Below are 14,198 nucleotides of genomic sequence, written 5' to 3'. Positions count from 1 at the left end.
CAATGTAACGATGACTGCTTTGCACGGCCTCAAACAACGCTACTATTCCTTGCCGGGATTTTCGCCCTCTAGGAATTTGAAAAAGGTCAACGTGTTTCCATCAGGATCCTTGATAGCAAACTGCCGATAACCCCATGGCTGATCATGAACGTCCTCTTGTATTACATTGTTCCTCTGAAATTTGATAGCATTGTACATAATGTCTAGCTGCTCGGTGCCTAGAGCAATGTAAGCGCAGCTGGGCCTGAAGGAATCATCCTTTGACTTGAAGAAGTAAATGTTGGCCGCAGCTCTATCGCCCGCAAAAACTGAGCAGAAGGTGTACTCGGAAGGATGTCCATCCTCCGGCTTTACTCCACCTAGCTCGAAACCAAGGAAATTGACGTAGAATTCGATAGTCTTTTGTATTGATTGTGATCCAAAGGTTGGAATAATCTTCCAAGCAGAGTCGATTGGTGCTGCCATAGAGTTCTGTTGCGGTTATGTATTCGTATAAAAGATATGCGAATACGAAAAGGGTATTACCAAAAATCCTTTTATTTGCTGCAGAAGAAGGGCTGTTATCTTTAGAATGATTGAACAAGGAGGACACCTGCATGCACCAGTTGGGGGACTGGATAAGGCCACACCAGTAATCGCTTTTTCTTACTGCAGGCACCAAAGATGACAGGATGTAGTCTTTACCCGTCCGCCTGTCGTCATATTTTAGGCCCGCCGCATTGGAGTGCGACGTAATCGCAACGACTCCAAAAGTAGAAACAAATGATCGAAACTTCGGCAGATAATTTTGAGGCGTGGACTCTTGCGTGTTATGGCTGAGTCCATGACTGGATTCAATTGCACAAGAGCCTTGACCAACCGGAGCTTCTTTCATTCGAAACGGCGTCCTGTCTAGCGTATTGATTCAGCTCGAACGCGGGGGCCAGGGTTGTCATACGCCTGGTAAGTGTTTCTGGCTCATCCTATGGCATTGTTTCGAGGTTGTCATCGTCATCTATCACGCGCTTGCAAGTTGGTCACTATTCGTGAGATACATCTCATCCTCAGCTTTGTTTCCATGACTGAAGAATCGATACCGAGTCTCGTCCCATTCCTTTGTGAGAAACTCGCTTGATATTGTTTCGCCTGCCCGTTCGATTTTCCACTATTTGGTTGCTGCATCGACAAATCGCGGAGAGCCGGGTGTAAGTTGTTGTACCTAGTGGGCTCGATTCTCCAGATACTGTACCAGACCACTACCCCTAAAAGCCTAGACTTGGTGCTAGACCGCTATTTTGAGTTTCTCCCAATTGGCGTCGCAACATTACACATTCAATTCAGCAATAGCTAGTATCAAAGAGGACGGGTGTTGCTGTGCTTGAATAGCATCATCATATATCCTTTTAGTTCGAGGTGATTCTCATCTACTCCAAAATTACATCTATTGGACTAAAGATCGACTATAGCAGTTAGATTGTAACCCAACTCCCTAGGCCCTGTCTCGTTAAAAGGCCGTTCCACTTCATCTTGTTTGCTCGTTGGCAGAGCCACGATAAAGCGCCTGCAGGCTGCGCAAGGGAGGCACGCGCATCTGAGCCCTTGCCTATTCCGGATGACGGTCGTTCCCTCTTAATTCTGCCAGGCCAGCCAACAAGTGTCTGAGGTGTGTCAAACAGCAAGTACATTGATCCAGGGACAAAGATCCATTGGGGAGGAACGAAGGAGTGCGGGGAGCTCAATTACACGCCAGTAACTTGCAGTTACGTTCTGGACTGGCAACTACTAACGCACCTTCCGTGACGTTACGATCTGAGTTGCTTGGATTACCTTCCTTGCCCATTCTGCCATTCATGCTCCTCTGGCTTGCACTTGCACTTGCATTCGCGTGGTTGGAGCAAGGCCGTCGTTGCCGGTTTTTACTTTGATTTTCCCTCCTTGCCGACTGACTGACTGACTTATTTTAACTCCTTACACCCCCGCTCTCGAATCTAACAAAGGTGCTTTCCACCCCCTGACGATAGTAGTCATCAGAACAGCAACCTCTAATTTACCGACCCAAGCAACCAACTTCTTCCTTGCAATCTCTTCTTCTTCAACGTTTCTTCCTTACTGTCGTTAACTTCTTTCCACTTCATCTTCAATCCTCCTCACAACAAATACTTTTCACGATATATCTCGAAACGCGAAACACATACCGCACAGCCATCTATCCCCCGTTGACAGGGACGATCATCACGTATTGAGATTACCATTCGACTAGCTCGGAACGCGCAACATCCCAATTGCACCTTCATGCCTTCTTTGACCCCAGCCATGGTTAAAGGGCTCAATGGCAGCCATGCCAATGGCAACGGTCACAGTCATGCATCTGATTCTGGTTCGGAAACATCTGGCGAGTCGAGCAACGGCAGCGGCCCTCGTCGCATGAAACTGAACCGCAAAATGTCCAGCCCTATGGCACCTCCTTTCATGGTATCAGCACCAGGAAAGGTCATTGTTTTTGGAGAACACTCTGTTGTTCATGGCAAGGTATGACAGACTCACCTGATAGTCAATTTTGTACTCACATCGCCATTGGCGCATAGGCAGCCATCGCCGCAGCCATTTCTCTGCGGTCTTACCTGCACGTTACCACCCTTTCCAAGTCGAAACGAACCGTCTCGCTCCGATTCGCCGATATCAATCTCGTTCACACCTGGAACATCGATGACCTACCGTGGGAAACGTTTCAACAGCCATCCAAGAAGAAGTCGTATTATTCTCTCGTAACAGAGCTCGACCCCGATCTTGTTGCCGCCATCCAACCACACATCGAAGTTGTTTCCCCCAACCATCCAGAGGAAATCCGAAGAGTGCACCACAGCTCTGTGTCAGCTTTCCTATATCTTTTCCTATCATTGGGATCGCCTTCATTCCCTCCTTGCCTTTATACTCTTCGCTCGACAATACCAATCGGTGCTGGCTTAGGCAGTAGCGCATCGGTTTCAGTATGCCTCTCGTCCGCCCTTCTCCTACAGCTACGGACGTTATCCGGCCCTCACCCTGATCAACCTGCAGACGAGGCTCGGCTCCAAGTAGAAAGGATTAATAGATGGGCGTTTGTGTCCGAAATGTGTATTCATGGCAACCCTTCAGGTGTTGACAATACGGTTGCGACACAAGGAAAGGCTGTGGTGTTCCAACGAACAGATTACTCCAAACCACCAAAGGTTCGCCCACTGTGGGACTTTCCCGAACTGCCTCTGTTGTTGGTAGACACCCGCCAGGCCAAGTCCACTGCACACGAGGTTGCCAAGGTCGCAAAGCTCAAACAAACCCATCCTAAGCTTGTGAACAGCATTTTAGATGCCATGGATAAGGTCACTGATGCTGCTTCTGAACTAATTGAAGAGAGATCTTTCGATAATGAATCTGTGGAGGACCTTAGCAAGGTTGGTGAGCTGATGACCATCAACCATGGTTTGCTAGTATCGCTAGGAGTTTCCCACCCACGCCTAGAACGAGTACGAGAGTTGGTCGACCACGAGGGTATCGGATGGACCAAGTTGACTGGTGCTGGTGGTGGTGGCTGCTCCATTACCCTTCTTCGCCCCGATGTTTCTGCTGAGAAGCTCCAGAAGCTTGAGGGACAACTTGAAGCCGAAAACTACGCAAAGTTTGAGACAACACTTGGAGGTGATGGTATTGGTGTTCTTTGGCCAGCTGTACTCAAGAATGGCACTGAGGAAGACGACGAGGGTGGTATGGAGATTGATTTGGAGAAGTTCCTCGAGGCGGAAGGTACAGAAGGTGTCGAGAAGCTTGTTGGAGTACATGGCGATACTGGAGAAAGAGAAGGCTGGAAGTTTTGGAGAGTGGAAAGCCAGTGAGAAATACTAATAAATAACAAAAGGACGTGCTCGAAGCTGTGCAGGCATTCACTCAAATGTATTACTAAACGGTTATAAGCCATGCGACGCCAGACATGACCGGGAAATTTTAGAAAGCGGTTAGAAAGGAGTCGCTCGATTTGGAGTTTGGTGCCTTTGTTTCAGGGCACATATATGTTTATAATCTAGTAATGCAAAATGTTCTTTCTGCTCACTTTCATGTTACTCACAAGACGCCATCCAATATAGTCCTGTACAGGAAGCGAAAACAAGATAAAGGGGCTAGATAAGATAACAGCATTCCCAACCCAGACTACTCCTTTGCACCACTCTTCAAAAGCTGCACTCGGTATTTCCAGTATCCTTCACGCACAGGGTCCCATTTCTCGCCCAATCGACGCAGGCACAGCTCGGCCTTCTCCCTCTCACCCTCGTCGTCGTAGAGCTTGGCCAGAAAGTCAAGCGCATGAGAGCTACGTACCTCCTCTGCATCTTCGCCTAGTGCACTGACGAAGCTCTCGGCAAACTCCCGGAGAGAAGAAAGGGGGCGAGCACCCTTAGCCAGGATTGCAAAAAGATAGTTCCAAGGGGACTGGTTTTGCGGTGCAAGGTTGATCTTTTCTTTGCAGTAGTTGACCTCACGGTCGAGTGTCTCTGCTGGAACACGAGGGTCTGCGTCAGTGGGACCAGATCCAGGTGTGGAAGCTGTCGGGTCCGAAAAAACGAGATAAAAGCGATGCGACCAGGCTGAGTTGTTCCGCACGTCCTCTTCGATGTGGTTCTGTGTTGAAAGGAGCTCGCTCATTGTCCACATGGACAACTTTGAGACGAGATACTGGCGGTACGACCAAACATGGTAGTTCTTAGCATCCGCATCCAGCATGCGGGTGATAAACTGGGTCTCTGAACGAGCAAGTTTTCGGATAGTCTGATCTTCTTCTTCTATAATAGGATAGTAGTAGTCCATGAGGAGCTGACGATGGTTCCAGATCTGGTAATTCTTGAGATTTGCCAAGGCGACCTCGTTTAGCCACTCGATCTCATCAGGGATGCTGAGTTTGAGAACGGAAATAATCTTGAAGCGGAACAACCAGACAGTATAATGCGCTGGGTTCATGGAGATGACGTGTTCAGTCAGGCGCAGGGTTCGAGGAGAGCACTCGTCCGCGGCCATGACGGCGCGGAGGTAGGAGACGGCTAAGATACTTTTCAGTCAGTCACTCCTTTAGACCCTTTGGGCAGCGTCGGACGTACCCTCGGCATAGTCGTCCGGGTAGGCAATCTGCGCGAGGGCGCCTTCGGGCTCGTTTTGCGGAATGGGGATCACGTCGTCCCACTCAGGATCTTTCGCCAGAGTACCCGTGATCTCGCCGTACAAGTCCCTCTTTAGCGCGGCCATGGCTTTTCTCCTCGTCTTTTCAGCGGTGATGTCCTCGGCGGATACTTCGTGCTGTTTCTCACGCTTGCTGAGAAACTGGCGGTGTTGGATTTGCAGCGACGTGAGCTTTGCGTGCTTGAGACTGCGTTGCTCAAGCTCGTCGGGCGAGTAGGATCCAATGTCTCTACCTGTGCGGTCTGTTCCCCAGGCGTAGTTGCGAGGGAGTCTGCGGATGGGAAGACCCTCTTTTGTGACGAACTTCCAGAACTCGCGCTCTGTCTTGTTGGAGAAGGGCACGCGGCGGTTGACGGCGGGATGGATAAGATGAACGTGCGCGTATGTCTTCTTCTCGGCGGGTGTCAGAGACGATAGGCCGACTTGCTGACGACGCTTCTCAATGGGATTGGTTTGGAAGAACCGTTGCTCTGAGCGCTGGGCGATGGTGTCTGGAGGAGATTCAGGAGCAGCTGTGGACAGAGTTAGCAAGGAGGTATCTAGATATAGATATAGATATAGTCGTAAGCGACTTGCCTTTGGGCTCTGGGGCGGAGACCTTGGGGACGACTTTGGTCTTGGGTGGCATTGTCGAGAGTTGGAGAGAGCTCAAGGTTGTGATGGATGGTGGGGTTTTGTCACTTGGTACATTTTTGCTCAATGGAAATGGCTGCAGGGGACCATGTTACCCCGCCAAAGTGAAGCTAGGTATTGTTCTTGAAGCCATAGCAAAGAACAATACAAAAGCACGTCCTGAGAAGGTTTACGATAATGTGCAAACAAACAGAATGGGGTGTCGTTAAAAGTCAAATTGATTGTTGATCTAGTCTAATTCATCCGCCCGGGCAATAGTTCTTGATGAAAGCTGTGATCATCTGAAGGCCGCTCTATTGTTCTATGCATGCGTCATGGTATCCTCGCTTTGATTGCTTTTGTTTGTTTTGATAGCCTAACCCAACCGCCGTCTTTTCGGACCATCATATACAGGCCAGCGGGCTTCTCTGCTTGCCCACGGGGAATTATAACCTGCAACCTATGCCTTCTTGACGCGGGGCTGCCTAGCAGAGTTGCCTTTGTGTCTGTTCTCCTTAAGAGTACTTTGTTCCTCGAATATTATTCTCAAGGCTTGTGTTGTTGTGATTGTCGATATCGATATTCGCTCGTCCGCCGCCTGGTTCTACAAGGAGCGAAAGTTTTGAGACATGATCAACCACTTCCTGATGCCCCTGGGGGGGAGTTTCGTCATGGCCTCCCAGTTAGGAACCAGGACGAACGTCTCGTTGAACATCTTTTGCGGCGCCTCTCTGCCTTTTCCGTATTGCACTCTGCCCATGACGGTCACGAGGACGCTCATCTTCTCGCCGTTCTTCTCCCTCTTGGCGTTGTCGTAGATATTCTCGGGGGCGCCCATGGTAAAGGAAGGGTTAAGGACATGGGCATCGAGAGATTCTATCTCATAATGCACATCCTTGCCTTGGACTTCGAGGAGTTTTGAGTAATCGGCGGGTGTAGGGACGACAGCGCCATTGATGGATATGTCTGCGGAGACGGGGTATCGCGGCGAAGAGTTGATGTAGAAGGGAACAAGATCTGAGTGGCGGTTGACAGCTTGGTAGTAATGGGTGGTGAAGACCTCGGCGGCTGCATGATTGTTGGCTACTAAGGTACACATGAAGTTTTCGCGAATGCAATGACGACTTACCGTCACTCGAGGCCTGTACCTCGTTCGTGGTGTTTGGGAGCGGCATAGTGGTACTGTGGTGTGTATTGGTGAATGAAGAAAAGATCCAAGGTGGTGAAACAATACGCGTGAAGAAGATCTTTAATATAATAAGTTTGGCGCAACTTAATTGTTGCAGGCAGAAGTCAAAGAGGATGCCTTGGTACCTGTGATGATGGTGGAAAAATGGACAGTTATCGGAGAAACCAATGCGCACAGTGCATATTTTTTTGGTTGTCTCGCAACAACGTGATCTATCTCCGCATCTAAGTTGTTTAAACTACAGCAAGAACAGAGCTATTAGAAGCTTAAAAGTGCCATGAGGGCATTCAATCTTCAATCAATACAAGGCTTGCGCCAAGTACAATCGAAATTATCTCGCCAACCTTGCTGGGTCCGCCCAGGATGTCGAGTCCTGCAAACGCCCACTTCGCGATGGAGTAGCTCTCAGAGCTCTGCGATAGAGAAGGAGAAGCCATATTATGTGACCACGCCAATTTTCTATGTCAATGCTGGTCAGTCATGTGTTCTAGCAGCTTGAGTTTTGCTAATTACCCACCGTAGCTCCTCATATTGGTCATCTCTATACCATGGTGTTAACCGACGTCCTTAAACGATGGCAAGTGATCAATGGCAGGGAAGCGTACCTCTGTACTGGAACCGATGAGCATGGCATGAAAATTCAACAGGCAGCTCTGAAGGAAGGCATTTCGCCTAAAGAGTTGTGCGATAACAATTCGAATAAATTCAGAGATCTCGCCCAAGTCTCCAACATTTCCCACGACTACTTCATCCGGACCACCGATCAGGAACACAAAGACGTTGTCCAGCAATTCTGGCTTCTCCTCAAGGCCCGTGCCCCTGAAGGATTGGGTTTATACAAGGGAAAGCATGAGGGCTGGTACTGTGTCAGTGATGAGTGCTTCTACCCAGAGGATCTCGTCGAACCCAGCGTTGTACCGCAAACCGGTCGTAAGATTATGGCTAGCACTGAGACAGGTAATGAAGTCGAATGGATTGCCGAGCATACGTGGTTCTTCCCTCTTTCAAAGTACAAGGATAAGCTACTTCAATTCTATGACGAGAATCCTGATTGGATTCAGCCAGCTCATCGTATGAATGAAGTGCGAAACTGGGTCGAAAACCATCTTGAGGATCTTTCAGTTACTCGCCCTACGTCAAGATTGAACTGGGGAATTAGAGATCCCGACGACCCAAGCAGTACCATCTACGTCTGGGTGGATGCCCTAGTCAACTACCTGACCAAGGCTGGATTTGGCACCAAGTGGCATGTTGACGATGCCGACACAGGCATCTGGCCAGCAGATGTGCACGTCGTCGGAAAGGACATTATTCGGTTCCACGCAGTCTACTGGCCTGCTCTACTCATGGCTGCAGGCCTCCCTCTACCCAAAAAGATTCTCTGCCACAACCACTGGACCATGTCCAATCGCAAGATGTCCAAGTCTCTTGGAAATGTCGTCAACCCATTCTCAGCGGTGCAAAAATGGGATCTTGACCCTCTGCGATACTTCCTTATGCGAAACGGCAGTCTCAAGGGTGACATGAGCTACTCGAATGAGTCCATCATGGTCATCTATGAAAAGGAACTCCAAGCCAATATTGGTAACTTGTTTAATCGCATTTCTCGCAACAAGAACTTTTCTTGGTCAACCTTGGGGGCAGTTCAAGCTGCCCGAAATGGTGAATTCGACGACATCGAAAGTGCTGTGCTTAGCGGAGCTGAAAACGCCGACTTTATGAGTCTCGAATCAACACTGAATGAGGCTCCCACAAGCATTCGACGTGATATGGATGACATTAACTTGAGTAATGCGCTTCGAGGCATCTTCGAGCTTCTTCGAGAGGTGATTTACACCCATTCCGTTTTACGTACAAACTACTGACTGCTTCTAGGCAAACCGCTTCATCAGTGATACTGAGCCCTGGAAGATAACCAAGAGCGAGGAACCCAATGCCAAGGTTTGTACCAACTGGGTTATATACGAATGCGCCGAGGCTGTGCGAATCGCGGGTATCCTACTGCAGCCTGTTATGCCTACAAAGACCGAAGAGCTCCTGGATAATCTTGGTGTCAAACCCGAGAGGCGCACGATCGAATTTGCTCGCAAGGGCGCAGATCTCGAATATGGCACGCCACCTCTTACCACAACCAACATCAAGCCAAACAGCTTCCAGAGCCTGTTCCCTCCTGTTGCAGCAGTTGATTTGCCCGATACCCCAATCAAAGCACCAAAGGGCAAGGGCAAGATCAAGAACCGGCTGGGACGTGTGGCAGGTTCGTTGGCTGAAGAGGCTCGAGAAAGTAAAAGTTAGTTGAATTTGTGGAAGTAAATGAGTGATGAACAATGTGTAAAATATGTATAATAGTAAAGAATTATTTCTGTCTGCTGTTCATCTTGTAACTACTATGTGGCTAGCTGTTGGAAGCTTTTTGGTGCCCCATCTCGATTTTTCACCAATGGTGGGAGGTGAATATTGACTTCACAACTCACACCAAGCAAACCTCAAGATGAAGGTCAACCAAAACACAGGTCATTTCTATATCTCCTGATAGTTTTATTACAATAGCTAATACATAGCAGCAATTTCAACAAGCAAAGCTTTACTTGTTCCATACGAGGCTCACCATGTGCGGCAATACCACGCATGGATGCAAGATCCAGTAAGTTCTCATCTCTGCGACTACACACGACAAATGCTCACATATTCTAGGATATCCAAGAAGCTACCGCTTCAGAACCGATGACTTTGGAGGAGGAGTACGAGAACCAGCAGTCATGGCGCACATCGTCCGATAAGCTCACATTTATCGTTTGCGCACCCGTCACGCAAGACACATCACTCGTGCAGTCCAGCACGGCTGATGCTGACGCTCTCATGCGTGGAGACATCAACTTCTTTCTTTACCCCTTTGAAAGCGATGATGAGGATGATACTACATATACCCAGGGCTGGGTCACTGGCGAAGTCGACGTCATGATCGCTTCACCCTCGCATCGCGGACAAGGTCTTGGTCAAGCAGCAGTGTGTGCGCTGCTTGTGTATATCCGAAAACATATCGATGGGATACTCGCAGAGTATGGGGCGAAAGAGCTCAAGGGTTTGATGGTGAAGATCAAAGAGGGAAATAAGGGCAGCAGAGCTCTATTCGAGAAGTTGGGATTTGTACAAAAGGGCGAGGTGAATTACTTCGGTGAGATTTTGATGACTATCGAGTGGGATGAGGTTTTGAGGAGGGACTGGTGGAAGGGAGCTGAAGAGGATTTTGGAGAGGTGAAGTACAAACTGGCAAACGAATAAAACATTGCCGAGAGGGGAAGTAAAGGTGACGGGCCATTCAGCAACTTTACATCAAGAGTCTGCATTATCAGCCGTCTCAGCAAAGACAATATCACAGCCTGATCTAGAGTAAATCGGCCCAAAATCCAAGCGCTTGATAGAAACAAATTCAGGATATGATTATCCAGTCCGATGTTGGTTGAAGGTATCATGATTAGACTTGATTGGCAACCCCAATTGTGTAGCCGCCAATGTTGGCTGTTGGTTGAGCTGATACAGGCCAACGTGACGACCTGCCTATGCAGCGTTGTATCAAGAAACACATTAACCAAACTTAAGATCAGATCAAGTCGATCCTGCGGATTACTACTTCTGGCCTGCATGTTGATTTCTCAGCTTCTTAGCTATGCGCTCGACCCCTGCAGAAAGCTGAAGGAGTCGCAGCAACCAACAACATAGAACCAACAGGTAGCTAATGCTAACCAATAATGTCGTTATCCAGTGTTTCAAAACTGCTGGCCAGCTCCTACATGACCTTTCTCTACCTGAACTTTATATTGTCTATAACCTATTTTTGTTTCCGTCCTGTACTCGGTAACTGGTCGTTGAACAACATTTTACAAACCTGCACTGTTGTTGGCCAGAAATCAAGCCATACTCAAGGCTCGCCATATTCTGTGACGGGAGTAGAGCATCAAGGTTTCCTACTGGGATAGAATCGCTTTGACGTGATAAATCCTTGACTTTATGCGGATTTGAATAGTGACTGGCGCCTAGATGCATGGAAAGCCGATGTGATGGCAGTGCAGACCTGCATATCTTCTTTGTCTATCGTGATGGAGAGATTTCTCGGGTTTTCTGTTAAAATGCAATATCGAAGTAGGGAGCCTTGTAAACTATAAGATGACTTGATATCCAACCTGTACTAAGAGATCAAACCATTCTCTATTTTCAATTATTATACAAATACCGCCGTTTCCTTTTCTCTTTTGCAATCAAGTCTTTCTCATACAGTTTCCTAGATCTAAGTTACACCATGGCTGGCCCAATTGATGATCCTACAACACGTCCTTCTACTACCCCTCGAAGCCCTTTCAAGTCTAGCGATGGACCTGTCCCTATCAAAGAGAGTTCAAGACAGGTACGAGCACAGTCCTCTACCGACTCCGGAATTGGGGATGCATTTGAAGATGCTGTTGGAACAATAAATGGTTCACTTCCTTCGAGCCCAACTGCTGAACCGGATGTTTCCAAGAGTTCTTCGCCTTGTAATGAGTCTGGAACCATTATGCCACAAGACCCATTTGATAGTCAACATAACCGCATATTGTTCGATGCCATCGATGCGCTTCAATCCTTTGGAGCTGGAGAATTGAGTATTCCTCAGGTATGTACAAGGATAAGTATCAAGACATGGCTTCTTGTTAACAGACAATAGCTCATCATTGTCGGCGGCCAATCTTCTGGCAAATCGTCTCTTTTGCAAAGTTTGACTGGTATCCCATTTCCCGTTGACAGCGGATGCTGTACTCGTTTCCCTACTCGCATCGTCTCCCGACGTACTGAACCAGATAGTGATGATTCTTTCCGCATCACTATTGATCCTGCTGAAGTCGATGTTCCTGGCTTAGACCCTGCGTCTGACAACATCAGGAACTATGAGTGCAGTGGAAAGATCCTCACGAAAGAGAGATTCGCCAAGGTCATCGAAGAGGTAAAGCTCTTTCTAGCCAACTCCACTTGTACCTAAGACTAATACTGGCAGATTTCTTCTGAATTCATGGGTCTCCGAACGGGCTTGGGAGATGACAGAAAGAACTTTGTAGCAGAGGTTCTCAAGGTCGAACTTTCTGGTCCGCAGCGTTCCTACTTTAGTATTCTCGACCTTCCTGGTACATTCCAAAACGCCTCCACTGTTAACGAGACGGATCAAGCCAAGGTTGAGGGCATGATCAGAGAATACATGGACAGCGAAGATAACATAGTCATGTGAGTTGAACTGTGGACTGACTTTAGTACATTGATGCTGACCTTTGTAAAGCTGCGTTGTCGACGCCCCTACAGACTTTGATCGACAAGAGATTTTGAGATTGGCCAAGAAGCCTATCAAACAAAACCGGTTTGTTGGCGTCTTCACCAAGTGTGATATGGTACAGCGTGAGCCTGAAGCAGCAAAAAGAGTAAGTCTATCCAATTGACAACCTCGCTCACATTTCTAACATGATATAAGATCGTATCCATTGCGACTGGTAACTCTACCCATAGTCTTGGAAGTCTTCGTGACGGCTGGTTCCTCGTCCGGAACCGAGCAGACAAGGACCCGGATTCTTTCGACCTCAGCGCCGCAGAAAAGAAGCTTTTTAGTAAAAACCCCTGGAACTCGGTTTCTCAGAGGCGTCTAGGGTCTTCCGCGGCCAAGTCTTATCTAGGAACTCTTCTCAGTTCAAAGATTCGAGAGTGCTTCCCCACGCTTCGCGGCACAATCCAGCACAACCTTGAGGAGAGGCTGCAAGAAAAGGCCATGCTCGGAGAACCTCGTCTTAGCCATGCCGCAAGACAGCAGTACGTTGTTGGGACTGTTCGGAAGTACGAGGAGAAGGCACAGATAGCCCTTGATCGTCCTGGCTTTCTTCATCCCAGTATGGAGATCTGCAGGGAAGTCAGCCGTCTGAACGCAGAGTTTGATAAATTTATGCGAACCTACGGTGGTACTTGGCACTTTGAGGATGTCGATGTCGATCCTCTGGCCTTGATTGAGGAACGCATGGCACTTCAAGCAGAGGCCAGTGCTGAAGGTCGAGTTCTCCCCCCGCATACTCGCAAAACTCCCAAGACAAGGGAGAATGCCTCTCTGAAAAAGGCGTTTCCTGGCCTATCAGAGGTTCGAGATACAGATGATCTCATGAGGACTATCGACGAGAAATTCTCAATGTATCAGGTGTCTCAGCTAGATGGCGTGATCAACCCAGATATATATCCAGACATGTATCAAGAGCAAGTGAAGAAGTGGACAGCCATCGCAGAGCGTCACCTCCAACGAGTCGCTTCAACTGTCAGCAGCTGCACAAGTTCTATACTTGATGATGTGTGCCCACTCGAGGGAGACACGGGGCTTATGTCAAGAGAACTTAGGGCTCTTTTGGAAGCGTCGTTTTATCGATCCGAAGCTCAGGCATTCGATCGCTGCAAGTCTCAGTGCGAGATGGAGACGAAGTGTACACGGCTTCAATCAACTGGGTCTCGATTCGGAGATGAGATCCTGAATTGGAGAAGGTTCAGATTCTTTGAGGCATTCAGCAGCTCTTACACTGGACCAGACAGCAATCTCTCTCTTTGCTTTAACTCGATCCATCCCAGTCTGCAGAAGAACATGGTTGTCGATGTCCACGACGTCCTGAAGGTGTACTACAAGGTATGAGACTTATCTCCTCTGAATGCTTTGGATACTTACTAACTCGACAAGATTTCTCTGGACGCCTTTATTCGCAATGTCAACATGCACGTCATTCAGTCATTCGTGACTGCTGAAGATGGTCCAGTTTGGGGACTCAGCACAAACCGTATTCTTGGCCTTTCTGAGGAAGAGATGAAAATTGTTGGTGGAGAGAATGAGAATACCGCTCGCAGACGAAAGGAGCTTGAGCAAGACGTTGAGAAGTTGCGTGGTGCCCTGGCTATTGTCGATAAGGCAACACGACAAACGGCCGGCTTGGAAAGAGATTGATAATGTAGAATAGGATTGTGGTAAGCCTATTTTGAAGAGTAGACGTGAGGATATTTTGAAATGTGACACTATAAGAAGAAAGGTCCTTGTTGAATTGGAGATCAGATAAATATGTACTTGTGAAAACACAATCTTGGTCAATAGTAATGACGGCAAGGTCAACAAGAGTACCGCCCTGATCTTTTCAAACGCAACTTGATGTAAGTATTGGAATAGATAGACAAATGAATA

At 48.1% G+C, this 14,198-nt stretch overlaps 6 protein-coding genes across 6 annotated transcripts; 3 read left to right on the top strand and 3 right to left on the bottom strand.

Annotated features, from left to right (window-relative positions):
- Positions 1-42: 42 nt before the first annotated feature.
- Positions 43-465, bottom strand: FPOAC1_008880 (uncharacterized protein; the record flags this gene model as incomplete). Its single annotated transcript, XM_044853314.1, has 1 exon — positions 43-465. One exon carries the CDS (start codon positions 463-465, stop codon positions 43-45), a length of 423 nt encoding a protein of 140 aa, XP_044705984.1.
- A 1,806-nt stretch (positions 466-2,271) lies between these two features.
- On the top strand, positions 2,272-3,848 carry FPOAC1_008879 (uncharacterized protein; the record flags this gene model as incomplete). Its single annotated transcript, XM_044853313.1, has 2 exons — positions 2,272-2,508; positions 2,565-3,848. 2 exons carry the CDS (start codon positions 2,272-2,274, stop codon positions 3,846-3,848), a joined length of 1,521 nt encoding a protein of 506 aa, XP_044705983.1.
- Positions 3,849-4,161: 313 nt separating this feature from the next.
- FPOAC1_008878 (uncharacterized protein) lies at positions 4,162-5,809 on the bottom strand (the record flags this gene model as incomplete). The annotated part of the gene is made up of 3 exons (XM_044853312.1): positions 4,162-5,045; positions 5,103-5,658; positions 5,702-5,809. 3 exons carry the CDS (start codon positions 5,807-5,809, stop codon positions 4,162-4,164), a joined length of 1,548 nt encoding a protein of 515 aa, XP_044705982.1.
- A 588-nt stretch (positions 5,810-6,397) lies between these two features.
- FPOAC1_008877 (uncharacterized protein) lies at positions 6,398-6,968 on the bottom strand (the record flags this gene model as incomplete). The annotated part of the gene is made up of 2 exons (XM_044853311.1): positions 6,398-6,861; positions 6,923-6,968. 2 exons carry the CDS (start codon positions 6,966-6,968, stop codon positions 6,398-6,400), a joined length of 510 nt encoding a protein of 169 aa, XP_044705981.1.
- A 291-nt stretch (positions 6,969-7,259) lies between these two features.
- FPOAC1_008876 (uncharacterized protein) lies at positions 7,260-10,264 on the top strand (the record flags this gene model as incomplete). The annotated part of the gene is made up of 6 exons (XM_044853310.1): positions 7,260-7,455; positions 7,505-8,808; positions 8,858-9,239; positions 9,463-9,495; positions 9,547-9,626; positions 9,677-10,264. The coding sequence occupies 6 exons, from the start codon at positions 7,260-7,262 to the stop codon at positions 10,262-10,264; spliced, it is 2,583 nt and encodes an 860-aa protein (XP_044705980.1).
- Positions 10,265-11,279: 1,015 nt separating this feature from the next.
- Positions 11,280-13,967, top strand: FPOAC1_008875 (uncharacterized protein; the record flags this gene model as incomplete). The annotated part of the gene is made up of 6 exons (XM_044853309.1): positions 11,280-11,630; positions 11,682-11,957; positions 12,009-12,232; positions 12,285-12,423; positions 12,474-13,655; positions 13,707-13,967. 6 exons carry the CDS (start codon positions 11,280-11,282, stop codon positions 13,965-13,967), a joined length of 2,433 nt encoding a protein of 810 aa, XP_044705979.1.
- Positions 13,968-14,198: the final 231 nt, after the last annotated feature.

This window comes from Fusarium poae, chromosome 3, assembly GCF_019609905.1.
Source record: "Fusarium poae strain DAOMC 252244 chromosome 3, whole genome shotgun sequence".
Classification (NCBI taxonomy): domain Eukaryota; kingdom Fungi; phylum Ascomycota; class Sordariomycetes; order Hypocreales; family Nectriaceae; genus Fusarium; species Fusarium poae.
The sequence above is the reverse complement of the archived record's forward strand: the minus strand, read 5'-3'. Positions and strand labels throughout refer to the sequence as shown.